This window comes from Trichosurus vulpecula, chromosome 1 (genome assembly GCF_011100635.1).
Source record: "Trichosurus vulpecula isolate mTriVul1 chromosome 1, mTriVul1.pri, whole genome shotgun sequence".
In the NCBI taxonomy this organism is placed as follows: domain Eukaryota; kingdom Metazoa; phylum Chordata; class Mammalia; order Diprotodontia; family Phalangeridae; genus Trichosurus; species Trichosurus vulpecula.
In genome coordinates this window covers 447214746-447237726 of record NC_050573.1, presented here as the reverse complement: position 1 = coordinate 447237726, position 22981 = coordinate 447214746, and the positions used below count along the sequence as shown (strand labels likewise).

General features: G+C 40.6%; 1 protein-coding gene across 1 annotated transcript in view; it reads right to left on the bottom strand.

The window, feature by feature from the left end:
• The window catches only part of FAM151B (family with sequence similarity 151 member B), an 82785-nt gene extending 62232 nt beyond the window's left edge, over positions 1–20553 (bottom strand). The window contains exons 1-3 of the mRNA XM_036734671.1: positions 20390–20553; positions 11846–11971; positions 3710–3866 (exon numbers count right to left, since the gene is read on the bottom strand). Coding sequence (XP_036590566.1) covers positions 3710–3866; positions 11846–11971; positions 20390–20414 — 308 coding nt within the window. The 5' untranslated portion in view covers positions 20415–20553. The remainder of the gene's footprint in view (positions 1–3709; positions 3867–11845; positions 11972–20389) is intronic.
• Positions 20554–22981: the final 2428 nt, after the last annotated feature.

Sequence of the window (22981 nt, the reverse complement as noted above, 5' to 3'; positions counted from 1 at the left end):
TGGTCCTACACTATGGGAATAGGCCAATCCCTCTCCCAGTGCAAATGCACCTGAGATGGGCAGACCTCAGCACCATACTGCCAGATGAATTTTCTCCAGATGTAAGAATCTCAAATTTTGGCTCTGGTTTACGCTGGTGCAGTCACCATGTACCTTGTTCTTCTGGTTCTAATTCCTTCACTCTTCCTTCACTTCATACAAGTGAAATGATCAGACTGATTTTGTATTTTTAATTGCTATTTACAATTATATGCTTTTGTCTTGTTACTGCCTATGTCATGATCCTTTGTCTCTGAACTTAGTTCAGAAATTCAGCTGGCTTATAGTGGGTTAAGTTTACAAATCCAACTGTCCTACAATCACTCATTGTTCTATTCTTGCTTCAAGGAAATCTGCTGTCCTTGAGGGATGCAGATGGACATCAAGGAGTCTGTTCTAGTGTCTTTACGCCACCAAGCTATCCTTCAAGGATGCTGGTTTGCTATCCAACAAAGTTGTCCCATTGTCTCTGACCTTGCAGGTGGACCCAAATAATGAACAATTCTTTGTCACAAGAGGGAAACAAGGAGTTGTTCCTAGCCCCTCATTCCCACTTGCCAACCAACCAACCACACCTCAGCTCTATAACCAATTGCTGATTTCATCACTCACGATGTCAAGCTCTTTTAACCAATCATAACTTGTTCCCCACCTAAAAAGTCCTCTTCTTTGTTCTATAGTCACTAAAACTATAAAAAAGAGCTGTCCCCCTCTTAGCTCTGCTAAGAAGTTGCAGTCATATTTTTTTTTCCTTTCTTTTTTTTTGGAGTGGGGAGGGCAAGGCAATCGGAGTTAAGTGACTTGCCCAAGGATGCACAGCTAGTAAATATGTCAACTGTCTGAGGTTGGATTTGAATTCAGGTCCTCCTGATCCAGGGCTGGTGCTCTAATTACTATGCCACTTAGCTGCCCGTGAGATCATATCTATTGGTAAATTCATGCTTTACTAATAAATTATGCTCAGAACTTTGAGCTTCAGTTACCTTATTTTGACTGTATCACAAGTCTCTCCATATTTCTCTGTTTTGTTCATATCTGTCATTCTTTACAGGGCAACAATTTCTCAAAAGACTTATATTCCACAATTTGTTCAGCGATTCCTCAATCACTGGACACCAATTTTGTTTTCAGCTTTTTGTCATCACAAATAATGCTTCTATGAACATTTTTATATGGATGAGACTTCTTTGTTATTGTCACTATCTTCTTTGGATATAGTGCTAATAAGGAGGATTCTGGATCAAAATTACTCAGTTTTTTATTGCTTATATTCATTTAACTTACTGCATGTTTAATATAAAGTCTTTGTTTAATGACTAATTAACTGGTGGAACTTGTCCATGTCCATAGACATTTTCACTACAAATAAAACCTAAATACATGAAGGAGATGCAGCTTCATAAAAAGAAGTACATGGGTTCTCCCTGGAGAAGCACTGTGCCCAGAGGTAAAAAGAAATTATTAAATAAGAAACCAGGACATCTCACCTTGCTTATCATACTCATTAGAGCAATACAAACTACCCACCATGAAGATAATTACAGTGTATTATCAACATTCTAATGTAAAGGATGAAGAAAGAAATTCTACAAAATTTGTGAAAACATTCTAAATCAAGCAATATATTCATTGATACTTCATAATTTAAAAAAATATTAAAAAGCTAAACATGGGGTAGAATCATATCAACTGGAAAATGTGGAAGGAACAAGAAATCACTCAACCACTCACATTTACAAAACACTTTCCTCACAAAACCTTGTGAGGAAGGTAACAGTCAGCCAAATTTTACAGATGAGAAAACTTAGGCCTAGAGAGTGTAAGTTACTTACCCCTCATCAAATGGCTAGCAAGTGACAATGCTCGACCTTTAACTCAGATTTTCTGACTTCAAATTTAGGTGTTCTTTCTACTATAGTATATCCATATTATCCCAATGTAAATATTCGGGATCATAGTACTTATTCCAGAAGTAAAAATATTAGTGTAATATTTTATCATATTGGAAAGTCATGTCATTTTCTAGCACTTTCAACAGATCAGAAAATCTTTTAACTTCAGCATCCCATCCCTAGACCCCAAATACAACTCTCTAAGCAAATCTTCCAGAAACCTAAATTAATTTTTGTACCTACCAGAGTGTCACAGAAACTACAAGGAACAGTAGCAATAGGAATGAAAATGACTCAGCTCCTACTTCTCCAAAGATACATAGCATAATCATTATCGAGTCACGACTCTAGCAGAGCACCACAAAAAAAGGTCAAAGGAATATAGCCCGTTAAGGAGTTAACAATTGTCATATCCATATGAATATTACAATATTAATGCAGTAGAACACTCACTTGAGCTCCTTTTCTAAATAGTGGTAATCAGTTAGGCTGTTGTTAAATATGTTAATCCTCTAAGCAGCAGGCATTTGTTTATTGCTCCATTCGCCACCAGGGTAAATTTCATTCCAGAAGTAAAGAATTTCATTTATGTCTAAAAGAGCCATAAACAATTAGTCTGAGCTACAAAATGGGACTTCATCAAGTCCTATGCCCACTCAAGAATGATTCTGTCATCAACATCTGTTCTGACTTCAGAATGTCACTCTTCTATTTTCAGATTAAATAGAAGAGAAAAGTAATCTTTCAATAGTAGATGCTACTTTTTTCCAATTATTAGCTGTAAGACCCTTTTTTAGTCCTATAATATGGATTGCCTATCCACTTTGCCTACTCAGTCAAACCGTGACTATATTCAAGAATCTATCCTCAATTGAACTTACACAGAATACTTCCTAGTCAACAACAACAACAAAAAACCACCTAAGGCTTTCCCAGTTAGTAAAGAAGACAACTATCAAACTGATTTCTTTCCAAAATTTCAATGTGGGGGGGGGGGAGGGAAGAGATTTTCAAACATACGAATAAAGAAAGAAATAAAGATTAGAGCAACTCTAAAGCTCTCTTCCCCATAACATGGGTAGAGTTGATAAAGAAAATCCCAAATGTTAGAGGGGCTGCAGGAAAACAGGCATATTAACGTGCTTACGATAGAGCTGCGAATTGGTCTAGCTATTCTGGAAAGTTGTTTGTAACTATGCCCCCAAAATTATTAAACGGTGCATACCCTTGGACCTAACGATATCAGCTCTAGTTTTAAGACCCAAAGAGATCAAAGAAAGAGGAAAAATACCTACAGGTACAGAAATCCTTATTGCAGTTCTCTCTGGGGTATTAAGGAATTGGAAACTATTAATTGGGGACTGGCTGGACAAATTATGGTAATAACTGGTAATGGAATACTATTATGCGATGGTTTCAGAGAAACCTGGGAAGACTTCTGATTCATGCATAGTGAACTGAACAGAACTAGAAGAACAACACCACCACACTTTAAAGACAAAACAACTTCGGAAGCCCTGAGAACTCTGATCAACCATAATTCTAGGGGATCGATGATGAACAATAGACGTATTTTTTTGGACGTGGCCAATGCAAGAATTCGTTTTGCTTCACTATACAAAAGTTTTGTTTTCTTTTTTTCCCCCAGTGGAGACAGGAGGGTGGGAAGGGAGGTTGAAGGAAGAGAAAGAAGACTTTTGTTAAATGACAAAAATTCAATTCAATCGAAAGTGAATTCTATTAGGAATATAAGCCATTCGTGGCATTTTCCAACATACCTTTTAAAATCAAGTTTGATGCCTTTGTCGGTTTTTAACACTTCGTTTAACCACTCCCGGAGGGTGTTATCACTGCTTGTCTCAGGAGGATGAGCCATTATCGGCTCTGATCCATCACAGGAAAGAACAACATCTGCCTCTATCATGTGAGCACTACCTATTTAAACAAACACAGAGAAACATTAAAAAAGTGAATGCGAAATAAGTTTTGGGATCTCAAAGGATTCTATATTCAAAGCCTTTTTTCTGGCATATAAAATATGTTTATTTTTTATTTCCCAACGGTGTCTTTAACAAACCCACAACTGCTAACTACCTTGGCAGCTAGGTGGTACACTGGACAGAGCACTAAGCCTCAAGTTAGGAAGACCTGAGTTCAAATTCAGCCCCAGATACTTCCCTAGCTGCGTGACCCTGGGTGAGTCACTTAACCTCTGTTTGCTTCAGTTTCCTCAACTGCAAAATGGGAATAATCATAACACCTATTTCCCAGAGCTGTGGTGAGGGTGAAAGCACAGAGCCAGCACATAACAGAAGCTGTACAACCGCTTCTTCCCTTCCCTATCCTTCCCTGGCCATGATTCCGACCATGAGAACAGAGAAGCAGTCAGTGACCCTGCGACAACATCACTGTTGCAGAGCCTTCTGGCACACTCTGTGACCTCAAGCAGATCACAGCACATTATAATACAGGAGGCTTTTTCAAGGCAAACAGAAACAAAAAGCACACGTGCAAAACCATTTACGTTACCATCCTCTGCTCTGCCAGAAGAGGTCCCACCTCACACTCTCACACTCCCCCTGTCCAGCACCATCAGCTCAACAACCCCAGGAGAAGGCATCCTATATGAGACAAACTGAACCAGATTTTTCAAATGTACGCACAGTGCTGGCTGGTTATGATTGAATGGGCTAGAAAGTCACCTAAACTGGGAAGGCCCACTTGGATTAAAACTTGTCCTCTATATTTTACCTTAATTAAATTACCCTTAGAATAGACAAAACATGAAGCATTTTTAGTCATTTATAACTAAGTATGGATGAATTTATGGAAACTTTTCCTCAAAAATGTTTTGATGGTGGAAAGAGAAGGCAGTGTGAACCAGAGGCAATTTCAGTGCGGTAGAGTTGATTACTAGGAAATGGAAAATTGAATAAAGAAATGAGAAGTAAGAAAAACAAACTTCACCTATCTACCAATTTTACCTTCAACTGACCCTGTGCACATGTATGAATAAACCAACAAATCAATAGCTTTTATTGATCTTTAAGGTCACTTCCAACTTTAAATTTCTATTCGATTCAATAAACTACAGTAGAACCTTGGTTTATGAGTAACCTAGTTTACGTATGCTTCGCTGGATGAGGAAAAACTTTTTGGAAAATTTGTCTTGCAGGACGAACAAAAATTCGCAGTACAAACATCATGTTTGGACTTGAACAGTGTGCGAAGGGATGACACTCAACTAGAGCAATGGTTTTGGGGATTTTTTGCTTTCATATGTCAAGCAAAGGAACCTCAGGTCACCTAAATAAGGCTGCAGCAGTGAAAGCCATGAACATTTTTAACAATAATGCTATGTCGCATTTCCATGACATTCTGAAAGAACATCAAAAACAAGCGTCGTCAGATAGATTCCTAGTCAGAAGGAAACATAAAGAAAAAAAATCAGGGAGTCAAAACATGAAAATGATCCTAAAAAATGAAAAATAAGTGAAGGCAGTGGTGTTAGTCTTACTTTTAGTAAAAGTAGCATAAGAGAGAACACTCCCAATGATGAAATCCCTGATGTTCTCATGGAAGGAGATTCCCCTTCCAAGCAATAACCTTTCCTCCTCCTCCTCCCTCTCATCTCCCTCACACCAGCCATGACCCTTCTCAAAGGTAAAGTGCAGGATAATTTGTTTTATTTTCAGTTTATATTGTGTACTAATCGTTGCTATTGTGTCTCAGGTGCATTAGGGACAAAAAACTTAAAATTATAAATGATTATTTTTATATGAATATTTTTTGAGATGTGGTACCAATCATCCGACTTTACATTATTTTCTATGGGAAAATTCACTTTGCAATACGAACAAATCACATGATGAACAGAATCTCGGAACGAATTAAATTTGTAAACCGAGGTTCTATTGTACAATATATTAAGCTCCTACTTTATGCAAAGATGGATGAATGTTCCAATGTGAGGAGGCCCCAGACACTGAAGGAGTTTCCAGGGCCAGAATGAAGCTGATGCATGGTGCTAAAATCCAGAGAGTGAGAAGCACAGCCGGGAGAGGTAAGTTATGTGAGGTCCAAGGAGGAAAAGGGCTTATTGACAGAACAGATCAATAAAAATTCTATGGAGAAGATGGTATAATTTATATATGGATAGAGATGAATAAGGCAAAGAAGAAAAGGGAGGACATTATAAGTACGCATAATGATTAAAACAGAATTTAGGCCTCATACTTCCTAAATGATTCCCTGTGTTAATTTTTATGAAGCAAGAATAATTCAGTGCTTAAGCCACAGTTTTTCTGCAGTCAATCAGTCAAAAAGTGCTTAACTACGTGTCAGGTCTATGCTAAGCATGGAGATGGTTGGCTGGTTAGTTGGTTGTTGTCCTTCGTTCTCAAAGAGGACGAAAATGACATCACTGTGCCAGAGTCAAGATTCAGTGAGTCTGACTGTCTGATCAGACCAACACGAGCTCAGGATGTTCTATCACAGGTCAGGTACAAATAGTCCATGTGAACATTTGGGGTGGATTCTCTAAATTTGTGCTTCTTGCATTTCCTTTGAGCTGTCTCAATTCTGCTTTGCTCATAGAGCACAGCACCTTCTCTGATAAGGGCATGCCATGCTGAAGGGTCCTGTGCCAATGTCTCCTGCTCCAGTCAGCTTTCTAAGATAAGGCTTCATCTGAGCACGAAAAGGTAAACAAGAAAGAGAATTCATAAAGGACTTACTAAAGTTGAACTGTTTTGTTTACATTCCTACATGGAAAGATGATGTGTATAATTTATAGGACCTCAGTGTTAGGGTAGCTGAAGGGAATATGCATATGCATGCGTGTGTGTGTGTGTGTGTGTGTGTGTGTGTATGTATATATGTACGTATATATACATATATATATATATATATATATATATATATAGACAGAGGACACAGGGCGAGTTGAATATGAAGGGAGATATCTAAAAAATAAAATCAAATTAAGGGATGAGAGAGGAATATATTGAGAGAGGGAGAAAGGGAGAGATAGAATGGGGTAAATTATCTCGCATAAAAGTGGCAAGAAAAAGCAGTTCTGCAGGAAGGGAAGAGGGGGCAGGTGAGGGGGAATGAGTGGATCTTGCTCTCATTGGATTTGACCTGAGGAGGGAATACCATACACACTCAACTGGGTATCTTACCCCACAGGAAGGAAGGAGGAAGAAGATAAAAAAAGGGGGGATGATAGAAGGGAGGGCAGATAGGAGGAGGAGGTAATCAAAAGCAAACACTTTTGAAAAGGGACAGGGTCAAGGGAGAAAATTGGATAAAAGGGGATAGGTTAGGAAAGAGCAAAATATAGTTAGTCTTTCACAACATGAGTATTGTGGAAGGGTTTTACATAATGATATGAATGTGGCCTATGTTGAATTGCTTGACTTCTTAGGGAGGGTGGGTTTGGAGGGAAGAGGGGAGAGAATTTGGAACTCAAAGTTTTAAAAACAGATGTTCAAAAACAAAAAATAAAAGTTTTTGCATGCAACTAGGAAATAAGATACACAGGCAATGGGGTGTAGAAATTTATCTTGCCCTACAAGAAAGGAAGGGAAAAGGGGATGGGAGGGGAGTAGGGTGACAGAAGCAAGGGCTGACTGGGGAATGGGGCAACCAGAATATACGCCATCTTGGAGTGGGGGGGGGAGTAGAAATGGGGAGAAAATGCGTAATTCAAACTTTTGTGAAAATCAATGCTGAAAACTAAATATATTAATTAAATTAAATAAATAAATTTTTAAAAAAAAGAACTTTGGAATCAATTTTGTGACATGGGAGACTCTGGCAAAAGACCGCCCAGAATGGAGTGCTCATATCAAAGAAAGTATGAGCACAGCAGAATCGCAGTAGCTCAAAAGCAACATGAGATATGCAAAATTTGAGACACTTCCACTCCAAATGTTCATATGGACTATTTTTGCCTGACCTGTGGTGGAGCATTCCAAGCTTGTACTGGTCTGATCAGCCACTGTTAGACACACTGTGACTTGACTCTAACATAGTGACGTCACTTTGGTCCTCTTTGAAAACAAAAGGCAACAACCAACCAACTAGTAAGAGAAGAGAAAGAGAAAACCTTCCTGCGGGAGATGGAATTTGAGCTTGCTCCTGAAGGAAACCAGGACCACTAGGAGAAGGAAGTAAGGAAGAAGGATATTCCAGGGCATGGGGAACTGCCAGTGAAAAGACAGAGTGATGAGATGGATAATAGTGTGTGAGGAACAAGTAGGACAAGCTGGATCAGAAGAGTGCACAGAAGACAGTAAGATATAAGAAGGCTGGAGAAAGGTGGGAAGGAGTCAGGATGTGAAGGGCTTTAAATGTCAAAAAGAGAATCTGATTCTGGAAGTAACAGGGAGCCACTGAAGTTTCTTGAGTAGTGAGGTGACACAGTCAGGACTGTGCTTTAGAAAAATCATTTTCTTTTTTTTGGAGCAGGGAAGGCAGGGCAATTGGAGTTAAGTGACTTGTGCAAGGTCGCACAGCTAATAAGTGTATCATGTGTTTAAAGCTAAATTTGAACTCAGGTCCTCCTGAATCCAAGGCCGGTATTCTACTCACTTCACCACCTAGCTGCCCTAGGAAAATCATTTTTACAGCTGAGGGGAAGACAGCCTGGAGTGGAGAGAGATGTCAGGGAGGGAGACTAATTAATAGTCTACAAGAAAGGTAATAAGGACTCTGCACAAGGGTAGCAGCCACGTGAGTAGAAGACAACGTGTACACGATAGTTGTGAAGGTAGAAAAGACTTGGCAATATACTGGATGTGTGGAGAGAGTAGCAGAGAGAAGTTTAGGATGACACCAAGGTTGTGTGCTGGTTGGGTGACTGGAAGAATGATGGTGCCCTGGACTAATAAGAAAGTGGGAAGAGGGCTACTTTGGGGGGGAGGAGGAAGATAATAAGTTCATTTTGGAATTGTTGAGTTTGAGATGCCTGTGGAACCATCCAAGAAGCAATTGATAATGTAGCACCAGAGCTAAGCAGAGAAATTAGGGCTGCATATATAAAGATATAAGCCTGGGAATCACTTCTATCAAGATGATAACTGAACCATTTGACCTGAGGAGGGAATACCATACACACTCAATTGGGTATCCTACCCCACAGGAAAGAAGGAGGAAGAAGATAAAAAAGGGGGGGGGGGCGATGATAGAAGGGAGGGCAGATGGGGGAGGAGGTAATCAAAAACAAACACTTTCGAAAAGGGACAGGGTCAAGGGATAAAACTGGATAAAGGGGGATAGGTTAGGAAGGAGAAAAATATAGTTAGTCTTTCACAACATGAGTATTGTGGAAGGGTTTTACATAACGATATGAATGTGGCCTCTGTTGAATTGCTTGACTTCTTAGGGAGGGTGGGTGGGGAGGGAAAAGGGGAGAGAATTTGGAACTGTAAGTTTTAAAAAACAGATGTTCAAAAAAGAAGTTTTTGCATGCAACTAGGAAATAAGATACACAGGCAATGAGGCAGAGACATCTATCATGCCCTATAAGAAGTAAGGGGAAAAGGGATTGGGGCGGGGGGAGTGGGGTGACAGAAAGCAGGGCTGACTGGGGAACAGGGCAACCAGAATATACGCCATCTTGGAGTGGGGGGGAGGGTAGAAATGGGGAGAAAATTTGTAATTCAAACTCTTGTGAAAATCAATGCTAAAAACTAAACATAATAAATAAATTAAATTTTTAAAAAAATTATAACTGAACCTATAGCAGCTAATGAGATCACCAAATCAGACAGTACAGAGAGAAAAAAGAGGAGTCCGTTGGTCCTTGGAAAAAGCTCTAGCAAACAAGACTGATAAGGAGTGGTCAGTGAGGCAAAAGAACCAAGATCAAATACTATCATGAAAACCAAAGAGAGAATATAGAACAAGAGAGTGACTGACAGTGATAAAATGCTGCAGATAGGTCAAGAAGTATGAGGACTGAAAAAAGGTCATTAAATTTGGCAATTAACGGATCACTAGTGACTTTAGAGAGAGCTATTACTGTTAAATGATGAGGCTGGAAACCAGATTGTAGAAGGTTTGGAATTAACTAAGAGAAGAAGAGTAGAGGCAGAGAAAGTATATGGCTTTCCCAAGAAGTCTAGTCAGGAGGGGATGGGGCAGGGTTGGGCAGGGGAGCGGGGGAGAGAGAGATAATAGTAGCGATTGCAGAATCAAGTAAGGGTTTTTAAAGGATGGGACATACATGAGTGTATTTGCATGGAATGGTTAAGGCCCCAATATTTAGAGAGAGATCAAAAATTAGAAAAGGAATGGGGATGATAGAGGAGACAATCGACTGAAAAAGACAGAATGGAATGGGATCAAGGATGTATGTCAAGGAATTTGCCTTAGCCATGATAAGAGCCACCTCTTCATAAGAGATAGAGGTGAGAGAGAAGATAGTGGAAAAAGGTGTCTGAGTGATGTGAAATGAGGAAGATCCGACACTGATACCGCTACTGATCTGAGGAATATTACTTTCAAAGTTTCTAAATAAGGAGTCTTTTGCCACAATGAAAGACATTATGATTTAAAAAAAAAAAGATATTCAGGTGTTTCCAAACATCTAACTATAGATAACATCCAGATATTTTATTGAATTTTAAATTTTTATCCAGCTGTTTCTCATTTAGATACTGTGTTACTCTGAAAGTTGATAAAATGGAAGCTCAAAGACATGGTGAAGTTTAATCAGTTACCTGGCATAGTTACTTTCTAATTCTTGGGAAGGATTATATAACAGTAAAAAAAAATTACAAAGGGAAGCAATAGAATCTTTTGGAAAATTTTCAGGAAATTTGAATTACTATGATATACCAGGTACCCTTACTTGGAAACAGAAAGAATGCACAATTCCTTCTAATGCCTTTATAGCACTACAATCTATTATTTCAGTGCAATAGAAAATTTAATTGTATGTTTTTCACGTAGTCAAAATTCATGTCCCACATTTAAAAAGCTATGTAATCTAAGGCAATTAAAATAATATAAGGGGAAAAAGAAACAGTAATAAGAAGTTGAATTACTGTATGAATTTGCATTAATTTTAAAATAGTCTTGACATAATGGAATACTAAAGTATTACAGACCTTTGACTGATTTCAAACTGTTTTGTAAGGGAAACTACCTGACCAATTAGGATCATTAGAAGTGACTGAATAATCCTTTGAAGGAGTATTATAACTGAATCAGCCTGATATATAAGTATTTATGATTTTATCACCAATAAATTAGCATTATGAATAAAATATGAAATATTAAGTGTACACTGTGCATAAAGAAGGGCAGAGAAATGAAGAAGAAAGGAACAAGGACCATTAGTTACCCTATGGCTTAATATGAGAGTGCAGTCACAGCTAGATGGGCACATTTTAATTCTTGCAAAGCAATAAATATTGCTGAAGGAACCCCTTTATTAGAGATGGTGGCTATTTAAAGGATTCACTCATTAATACAACAAATGGGTTTTTTTAAGCACCTATCATATGTAAAGATATGGGGATGGGTATTGTAAGGAGTATAAAGGTAGTGCCTGAACTCATAAAGCCTACAATCTAACAGAGGATTAGAAGAAATGAAAGGGCAACAAAACAAGGTAGTACAAGGCAAAAGTCATATGAGTACTACAAAGTACTCCTGGAGCTTAAAAGTGGGACATATCACTTTCTACTAGGGCCATCAGGAATGGAGAAGACTTTCTGTGATAGATGTTTTATTTTACAAACAAAAACTGAAATTCAGGGAGTCCTTTCTGAAATTTGTTAGTTACCTAGAAAGTATGTAATCTTATGCCACTGTTCCGTAGATCATCCAATAACCTAAAAAACAGAGAAATTCAATACATACTTAGGCTCTAAAATGTCAAAAATCAAATATTTGCTTACTTTTTAGTGCCTCTCTCATTTGTGACTTATGGTTAGCTGCATGATACCAGGTGATTTCAGCTCCATCTTCTGATTTAATCTGTTTATTTTTAAGGAAATATTCGAATATGTTCTCATTCCCAAATCCTGAAATAAAAATATTCAAATTAAAGTTAACTGAAGATAAGTGATATAGAACTAAGCACAGAATTCAGAATCAGAGGAACTGGGTTTGGGTCCAGTGTTGGCACTAAATGACTGGCTGGATGACTCTGGGTGATGGTCACTTAAATTCTCTGATCCTCACATTCCTCACATGTATAATGGGGATAACACCACTTACACCATTCACCTTACAAGGCTGGATCTGAGGGGATGGCCTCTGTAAACTATAATGGGCTAAAAATGTAAGGTATTTTTCCTAACCATAATTTCTCTTGCTTTTTAGTCTTAAAGAAAAGGATATGTTGAGGAAAATAAAGGGCAATTAAGTGGGCGAAAGATCAAACAAGTAAAAAGGAAAGAAATTAAAGTGAAAAAAAATTACAATGAGGTTCGAAATGATATTCAAAATAAAAATTATCAATAGAAACACAGAAGAGTTTTCAAGGAAATATACACAAACATAGGAAAAGCAGTAAAGAAAAGAGAATATGTTGAAGAGATGACACTAAGACTGGTGGGGAAGAACTAGTAATCACTCTGTACAAATTACTGGTTTTTTTCTAGCATAAATCTGAATTGCAAGAAATGACTACTCTGGAAGTGGCTAAGGATATTTGAAGATGAATTATTTTTGAAAAGGGGGAAAGTGATAAATCATATTAGAACTTGGAGAAATCTTAAAGATCTTAATCTAGAGAAACCATTTTGTAGAAGAAACTGAGGGCTAGAGTAGTTAAGTAACCTCACCAAGTTCACACAGAAAACAGGTTGCAAAGCTGGAGTTTGCACCATGGTCCTCTTACAACAAATCCCAGGCTTTTCGTAAGCTTTACATTTTGGAAATATTATTTTGAAAGCTATGCAAAGGACGAATTAGAATAGGGAAGAGTTTGGAGGTAGCATAACCAACTAGGAGGTTATCAAAAGTATCATTCAGGTAAAGAGAGACTAAAGTAGAGATAGCAGTACAAAAGGAGAGAGGGAGACAGAATCAAATTGTGGGGTAGAATCAATAAATGACAACATATTATTGGATTGGGTAAGGATGGGTTGGAGAAAGGGATGAGTCAAAGATAACTTCTCAATTAATCTTGCATTCTGGTTAACAGCTGAATACAAGCAATCATGAGCGGACAATGGATTTGGAGTGGGAGTGATGGGTTGCTTGTGCTTGGACCCTAGTTCTAACATCACATTTCTCCTTAGCCTCTGCTTGGGTGCTTGTGCTTGGACCCAATTCCAAAATCACAACCAGTTCTAAAATCATATCTCTTCTTAGCCTCAAAACACTATCCCTAGCAGATTCTCTCTAGCAAAACAGGACAGCATGGGGGACGGAGCCAATATGGCGGCTGGAAAGCAGGGACTTGCTTAAGCTCCCTGCCAGGTCCCTCCAAAAACCTATAAAAATGGCTCTGAACCAATTCTAGAACTGCAGAACCCACAAAATTGCAGAGGGAAGCAGGGCTCCCTTCCAGGACAGCTTGGATGGTCACTGGGAAGGGTGTATCGCACGGAGCTGGGAGCGGAGGGGAGCGGAGCCCAGCATGGGTGGCAGCAGGGCCAACCAGAACAGGAGGCGGGCAGAAGAGGCCCTAGTGCCCTGAATCAGTGAGCTGTGGCAGTTACCAGACTTCTCAACCCACGAACACCAAGACAACAGAGAAGGTTAGTGGGAAAAGCTGTGGGGGAGAGAGTGAAAGGAGTTCGAGGTTCAGCCACTGCCCCAAGGGCAGCAGAGGTAGGGCAGCTACAGAACTACAGCTGCAGTTGCTTCTGGCCCCAGGCCCACCTGGTGGGAGGAATTAAGTGGCAGATCAGAGCAGGAGCGCAGAGCCTGCTTAAGATCTGAGTCAGGTCCAGGTTGGTGGTTCTTGGGGGAGGAGGAGTGCTGGTGTGGCAGAGCTGGCTGCATAAAAATAGCTCTGCAAACACCAACACATCCCCTCAAGTTTGGAACAAAGTACTCTTTACTCTACAAGCAGTTATAGCCCACTGAAAAACTCAAGGGTCAAGTAAGTTGGCTGGGAACATGGCCAGCCAGCAAAAACACACTCAGATTCAGTCTCAGAATTTGGAATCTTTCTTTGGTGACAAAGAAGACCAAAACATACAGCCAGAAGTCAACAAAGTCAAAGAGCCTACATCAAAAGCCTCCAAGAAAAACATGAACTGGTCCCAGGCCACGGAAGAGCTCAAAAAGGATTTGGAAAAGCAAGTTAGAGAAGTAGAGGAAAAATTGGGAAGAGAAATGAGAAGGATGTGAGAAAACCATGAAAAACAAGTCAATGACTTGCTAAAGGATACCCAAAAAAATACTGAAGAAAACGACATCTTAAAAAATAGACTAACTCAAATGGCAAAAGAGCTCCAAAACACCAATGAGGAGAAGAATGCCTTGAAAGGCAGAATTAGACAAATGGAAAAGGAGGTCCAAAAGACCACTTAAGAAAATATTACCTTAAAAATTAGATTGCAGCAAGTGGAAGCTAGTGACTTTATGAGAAATCAAGATATTATAAAACAGAACAAAAGGAACAAAAAAATGGAAGACAATGTGAAATATCTCATTGGAAAAACCACTGATCTGGAAAATAGATCCAGGAGAGATAACTTAAAAATTATTGGACTATCTGAAAGCCATGATCAAAAAAAGAGCCTAGATATCATCTTTCAAGAAACTATCAAGGAGAACTCCCCTGATATTCTAGAGCCAGAGGGTAAAATAGAAATTGAAAGAATCCACAGATCAACTCCTCAAAAAGATCCCAAAAAGAAAACTCCTAGGAATATTGTCACCAAATTCCAGAGTTCCCAGGTCAAGGAGAAAATACTACAAGCAGCCAGAAAGAAACAATTTGAGTATTGTGGAAATACAATCAGAATAATACAAGATCTAGCAGCTTCTACCTTAAGGGACTGAAGGGCTTAGAATATGATATTCTGGAGGTCAATGGAGCTAGGATTAAAACCAAGAATCACCTACCCAGCAAAACTGAGTATCATGCTCCAAGGCGAAATATGGATTTTCAATAAATAGAGGACTTTCAATCTTTCTCAGTGAAAAGACCAGAGCTAAACAGAAAATTTGACATTCGACCACAAGAATCAAGAGAAGCATGAAAAGGTAAACAAGAAAGACAAATCACAAGGGACTTACTAAAGCTGAACTGTTTTGTTTACATTCCTACATGGAAAGATGATGTGTATGATTCATAAGACCTTAGTGTTAGGGTAGCTGAAGGGAATATGCATATATATGTATATGTGTGTGTGTGTGTGTGTGTGTGTGTGTGTGTGTGTGTAGGTATGTGTGTATGTAGCTATGTGTGTGTGTCTATGTATGTATATATGTATGTGTATATGTATATATACATATATATATATATAGACAGAGGGCACAGGGTGAGTTGAATATGAAGGGATGATATCTAAAAAAATAAAATCAAATTAAGGGATGAGAGAGGAATATATTGAGAGAGGGAGAAGGGAGAGATAGAATGGGGTAAATTATCTCGCATAAAAGTGACAAGAAAAAGCAGTTCTGCAGGAAGGGAAGAGGGGGCAGGTGAGGGGGAATGAGTGAATCTTGCTCTCATTGGATTTGACCTGAGGAGGGAATAACATACACACTCAATTGGGTATCTTACCCCACAGGAAGGAGGAAGGAGATAAAAAAGGGGGGATGATAGGAGGGAGGGCAGATAGGAGGAGGAGGTAATCAAAAGCAAACACTTTTGAAAAGGGACAGGGTCAAGGGAGAAAATTGAACAAAGGGGGGATAGGTTAGGAAGGAGCAAAATATAGTTAGTCTTTCACCACATGAGTATTGTGGAAGGCTTTTACATAGTGATATGAATGTGTCCTATGTTGAATTGCTTGACTTCTTAGGGAGAGTGGGTGGGGAGGGAAGAGGGGAGAGAATTGTTTGAAAACAAAAAAAAAAGTTTTTGCATGCAACTAGGAAATAAGATACACAGGCAATGGGGTGTAGAAATTTATCTTGCCCTACAAGAAAGGAAGGGAAAAGGGGATGGGAGGGGAGTGGGGGTGACAGAAGGGAGGGCTGACTGGGGAATGGGGCAACCAGAATATACGCTATCTTGTAGTGGGCAGGAGGGTAGAAATGGGGAGAAAATTCGTAATTCAAACTCATGTGAAAATCAATGCTGAAAATTAAGTATATTAAATAAATTAAATAAATATTGAAAAAAAACAGAACAGCATGCCCTAGCAAAAAGCTTATCTTTTCTCCTGATACAGTGGACAGCTGCACCTATAGAATTTATTAGTTTGAACAGTTGTGTATGTGCTGAACTGGCTGTGCACTGGGTCACAGAGATATTTACTTACTCACTGACCTATCATATGCATGCTAGACCCAGACATATGTATACTCCCTTACATTCATCTTGTCTAACAAAACACTGATCAAAGCAGCCTGGGTATTTTCCAGTCAGCCCTGACCATTAGTTGACTTAGTGACCTTTCAGGCCTAAATATACACTTCCATGTAGCCTCCCACTTGGGCTATTTCCCAATGAACTCTGGGTAAGATACCTGTGCAGTAGATACTAAATGTGCATGTTCCTTTAAGAACTGACCACTCTTTAACCACTCCCTAATCCCAACCCAAAACAACTAATTAGCACATTTGGCACATATTTTACCCCAAAATAACCTATATAAACTTTACTTACACCCCTGTAAGGTTGCAGGTTCCCTAAGGACTCCTGCCCACTGAAAAGCGTAATAAATCTTTGCCACCTTGACTTAAAGAATGCTTGAGTCCATGAATTCATTCCAGGTGGCCCCGACCCTCTCCAATGCTCAGGACCTTGAGGGGTACTCCCCCTCAACTACCCTTTCTAGGAACTCCAATCTTGAGGTTCCTGGACCTCTTCTCCCCAACTCTAAACAGGAATACTAAGCTCTGCAAGTCACTTCTCTGAGATCTCATTGTCCTCACATGTAAAATTGCTCTAAATGACTTCTTAATATCTCTACCAATACTCTATCTGTGACACTCTTTGTTATTCAGTCATTTTCAGTCATGTTAGACTCTCCATGTCCCCATTTCGGGTTTTCTTTGCAAACATACTGGAGTGGTTTGCCATTTCTTTCTCCAGCTCATTTTACAGATGAGGAAAGTGACAGAGGGTGGAGTGACTTGCCCAGGGTCACACATCTGGGAAGTGTTTGAGGCCAGATTTGAACTCATGAGGTTGAGTCTTCCTGATTCCAGGACCAGTGCTCTATCCACTGCGCCACCAGCTGCCCTAAGATATCATACCTTCCTAATTGGGAGCATGGTGGTGTTCTCAACGGAATGAGTAGTTTAGAGGGGGAAGGGTGTAGGGAGAGAATAATCAATTCCGTTTTGAACATGTCCTGTCAGGCACTGAATGGAGCATACTGGTGGAGATGTCCCAGACAAAGCTGAAGATGTTGGACTGGGGTTCGGAAGAAATTTGACCTAGATAGCTTCCCTTTTCTGTTTTCTAAAACTACTGTTTATTTCTTACAGCGATTAGCAGTAAAAACTTTTTCTAAACCCTCTTCCTTGTTTCAAAGTCCCTCTTCTTTTGAGCCTCGGCTTCATATCATCATCTATATAGATCAGCCTTTCCTGATCCTCACACGCTACACCTGTTAATGTCTTCCCTCCATAAACTACCTGGTATTTATTCTCTCTATAAACTACTTTTCATTTATTCTTCTAAAATTCATCACCCAGCTAGTAAGTGTCTGAGGCTGGATTTGAACTCAGGTCATCCTGACTCAGGGCTAGGTGTTCTATCCACTACGCCACTTAGCTGCCCCAAAATAGACACACTTAAAGATATATGTACTTAGCTACACAGTTACACATATAATTAAACATATGTGTGTATATATATATTAACTATAAATATATATATATGGTATACACATGTACATATTATTAAACCTGAAAATTTGGTTGAAGGAAACAAACAGAGCCAGGTGATAGAAAATTTATATTACTTATACATTTATTCATCCATTCCCTTTAAACATAGCAGACAGATATGATCATGGAATGAGCCAGACAGAGTCTGACTTGTACAGAAACATGAACAGGTTTTATATTTTTTTAGAACAATCACAATTCAGCATGTTGCTCAAATTCATGATCCCCATGTATGTTTAACCACAGGACAAGGATTTCCCTTAATAGAATAGGGTTGTAAAGAATGTTGACAAAGGTCAGTTAAAACTATGGCCCAGAGTCTCTGTGTCTCATTAACATTCCATACAAAAGGGACCATCTTGAGTTAAATTACTCACTTTGGATTAATCAGGTCCCCTTTGAAAAAAAAAAAGGGACCATCTCCAGTTAAATTACTCGCTTTGGATTAATCAGGTCCCTTTGGGAAAAAGAAAAAAAAAGAAAAAGGAAAAAAAAATAAGAAAAGATCTAGAAAACTTGGCTATGGGTCAATCAAAAACTAAAATTAGGAATCCAGCTGATAAGATCCCGGCTTCTTATATGACAAGTCATCAATCAGGTGATCACAAATACTGCCTCAGTAAAATACTGGTCTCAGTTAACTAAAGATAGCCCTAATCTATGTTGGCCACGATGTTTTGAACAGTCAAAATTACTTTATCTTAAAACCAAATTAAGTTCAAAAGCCAACAAAACATCCAACCCGGAGTGGAAATGTGTTCATCATTGGTTTGCTGAGATGGCTGAGAGAGAGCGAAAAGCAGAAGCAGCTTCTCTTAAGGCTCGCAAAACTATTCCACCCCACCTTTCCACCGTGCCTACTAACCCCCTCTACCCCACTCTCCCCTCTAGTCCAGGGGCCCCAGTCTGTACCTCCCCTCCGGCCGTTGGTCCTCCTCCACTCCCTCCACCTTATCCCTCACCTCCCTCTTCCCTCCCTTCCCTTGAGGACTCTGATAACAGAGAAGGATAGCAACGCCTTGTTGCTACCCCCTGCTCTCTTCACCTTCCCCTCCCGCCTCAAGTCTAGAGAAAGATAACTCTGTTCCCCCGTCCTTGTGGCTTCCCCTTCCCCTTCCCCCAAAGGCTCTCATCTTGATACTCCACCTATAGATCAGAGGCCTGAACCTGATCCCATTGGGGCCTATCCCTTTAAGGCAGTCAGTAAACAAAGCCCCCAGACTGTAGCAGTCGAGGGTGAAGATGGCCAAGCTAAACCCACCGTAAAACTTGTTTCCACCACTCAGTATAACTTCAGGTCATGGGAACGGGGCGAATTTCAGGCCATAAAAAAGGACTTCCCTGATCCTCAAGACCCCATAGGCTTCGCTCATCAGTTCAGGTTCACCCTCCAGTCTTACAGCCCAGGGATACCCGACATTTGCCTCTTAGTGGTGATTTTGGTTGGGAAAGGTGAAGCTAAGAACTGGTGGAGAAAGGAGGATATAAAAGCCTCCATCGAGGAAATGCAAAAACAGGATTGGGTCGCTTGTAAAAATCAGGAAAGTCACTATCATGAGGCTAAAGCCTTAGGTGAAGCCCTAGTGGAAGCTATCCCAGCAGCCTTTCCCAGACTTGTAGACTTTTCTAAAATTAAATGTGTCACCCAGAAACCTGATGAGACTGTCTTCCTATTTTACAATCGCTTAGCTGAGGTTTTTAATGCTAACTCTAGCTTAGTTCATGATAGGGAAGGAGGAGGTCAGACCCAGTTTCTCTCCTATTTCGTTAACCATCTCCAACCTTCCCTATCGCGAAATATAAAAATCACTCAGCCAGAATGGCAGTCTAAACACCCTCAATTTATAGCTGAGCTTGCCTCCCAGCTATCCCAAACCCTAGTAACACAGGCTGAGGAGGACTTAGTAGCAAAAAGGGAGCTCCGAACCAAAAAAGATCAAGTTTACACCATGCAGCTTCAGCAACTGACAGCTCCTACCCCAAACCCAGGCCAAATCCTAAGGTAGTAAGGGGCTGCAGACCTGGTGTCTGTCATTATTGCAAAACACCAGGGCATTGGAAATCAGAATGCAAAGCCCTTCGCAGGGTTTCAAAAGATCGGAGACACCAGGAACACTCCTATTCCCCACCCCCACAACAATCATTGGGGTGCTCCGAGCAAGGGTTGCGGGATGCAATCTCAAGGACACCCCATTTTGGCTCTGGTCGACACCGGTGCCGCCCTGTCAGTATTGGATCCCTGCAAATTCCCCACGCCCCTTCCTCGGAGCAATGTTAGTTTATTAGTGGTGGGGGTCTCTAATAAGCCTCTTCGGGCTTTCAGGACTTTGTAAGGCACGTCCTTAGCTTCGAGCCTCAGCCCCTCCACCGATCTAGATCTCTAGCCCGTGAGAAGCTCCAAACCCGGAGCTCTGAGACCCACGGCCCGAGCAAGGGACCAAGGAAAGCCTGCAGCAGGTAACGCTTACCCAAACCCCGAGAAGTCGTTGCCATGGAGACGAAGACCGCTGCGGGTCGCGGGAGCTGGAATGATACTGTACCCTTCCACCGTTGGCCAGGGGGCGGGACCGGAATGCTCAACGCCAGAAAACGAGGCCGGCCGGGGATTGTTTTGTTTCGCGGCCAGCGTGCGCGGGCTCGGGGAAGGCTTCCGCAACCGAAACCGGAAGCGGGTCTGGGCGTTTGTGTTTGCTCGTAAGGGGTGGGATGTGGTCCAAGAAAAGCGACTGCAAGGTAGGAAAATTGATGACCGGACAACCCTAGGAGGTAGGTAGTGCAAAAATTACTTAAAAAATTTTTTTTTTTACTATTTTGTAGGTGAGAAAGTTGAAACATGGGGGTTAAGTTGAGCCGAACGAAGTGCCCTTCCCAAGTCCACGGCCACAATCGCTTAAACTTTTCTTCCGTCCTCGTTAAAGCCGTCACCAAGCATTTATTAAGCACCTGCTGTGCGCTAAGCGCTGAGGATGCAAAGAGACAAAAACGTTGTGCTTGCCCTCAAGGAGCTTCCATTCTTTTGGGGAAAGGACTGCCAAAAGACTACGAGTAAACCTGAGGTACCCGGGATTAACTGAAGATAATTAACGAGGGAAAGGGGTGGGGTGAAAAAGGCTTCTCGTAAAAGGCGGCACTTTAGTTGGGACTTGAAAGTGGAGGTGGAGAAAAGGGAAGCATCCCAGACACGGGGATGGGGGGGGGGCGGGGAAGAGCCAGGGAAAATGGCTGGAATCCGGAGATTCTGGGCGCATCCTGGAGTATGTCTGAGGAATAGCCTGGAGACCAGTGTCACTGGGTAGTACTGTGCACGGAGTGGGGAATAAAGGATAAGACTACCGCAAAGATAGAAGGACCCAGGTTCTGAGTGACTTTAAAAGCTAAACAGAATTTTACATTTGATCCTTGAAGTAATAGGGAGCCACTGGAGTTTTTATTGAGGGGTCAGACTTATGCTTTAAGAAGATAATTTCGGCAGCTGAGTGGCGAGATGGGGCAGAGAAACCAACCAGCTCATCTGGACAATAGTCCAGATGTGGGTAGCCAGGTGACAGTGCATACAGAGTGCTGGGCCTGGCGTCGGAAGACTTCTTCCTGAAATCACATCTGGACTCGACTAGCTGTGTGACCTTGGGCAAGTCACTTAACTCTTTTTGCCCCGGTTTCTCAATCTGTAAAATGAGCTAGAGAAGGAAATGGCAGACCACTCCAGTATCTGTGCCAAGAAACCCTAAACGGGGTGGTGCGCTGGACACCACTGAGAAACGACTGAACCAGATGTGAAGTGAGAAGGTCCTGCACCAGGGTAGTGGTAGTGTCAGAGAGAGGGGAGCACGTACAAGAGATGTTGGCTACACGTGGGGTTAAAGGGGGACTTTGAGAACGATGCTGTGAGCCTGGATGACAGCAGCATTGTAGTGTTCTCAAGAGTAACAGGGAAGTTTGAAAGATCTGGGTAGAAGGATAAGGAGTGTAGTTTTGGACAAGTTGAGTTTTAAGATTGCTTCTGTTTGATGCAGTGCTTCCACTAAAACTACAGGGCTACCCAATTATTTAAACTTATCAAACACAGAATATTAGCAAATGATTGGACTAGATGATGATGTACTAGCTAATGTTCATATAGTACCTGGCACTTAGTAAGTGCTTAATATATACTTACTCAGCTACATAATTTTGTTTCCCCATCATGTCATTTTATCCACATTGGACTCAGACTGCTCCAGAGCTCAGCAGGCCAAGGGCGAGTCCTTCAATTCTACTTCACTCCTTTATAACGAGCCTAGCCCTGGACTTCACTGACCCCTTGCCTTAACCATCAAGTCGTATATAGTTCCCTCACTTCCCTACTCTTTTCTCCAGAATCGGTATCCAAATTAACACTGCTTTTGCCATGACAGATGACTCCACTCAGTGCCCATGTTCTAAATTGTGGACTGGCTAGGCCAAAGCTCCTTTTTCTGACCACCACCCTCTCTTCTCTTATACCTATTCATGTTAACCCTAATCCTTCATTTCTCACTTCTTCATAAATGATCTAACCATTCCATTGCACCCTCTGAAACCTTGTTATTAAATTGCTTTTCATGTTAGACCTATGCCCTTCCTTCCCTCCCCAAATACTTTGTATAGATAATGTATTTACTTAAATGTGTAATGTTTTCACTCCCCATCTCCAATTGAATGGAAACTCTTTGAGGGCAGAGGCTGCTTTTTCATAGGACAGCCTGACACATAGTAGGTGCTTATTAAATTGCTTGTTCTATTCATCCTCATGACTTATTTTGCAATGTTGTTATATTATTACAAGTATTACTTCTTCCTCCACATTGCTCTCTTGCCTTTACTTTTCTAAACTTTAGTGCTTTTTTAATGTCTTGTCTTTACATCACAAGTTTTTCCCACTGAAGCCCTCAGATTGAACTCTTTCCCTTGTGATAAAGGAATTCATTAAGGAAAAAAAAATCCAATACCAAAAACTTGTCAGACAGTGTACACGATTATTTTGTTCTTGTATCACCCAACTCTCTGGCCTAGAGTTTGGTTTTCAAGTTTACTTTAACAGG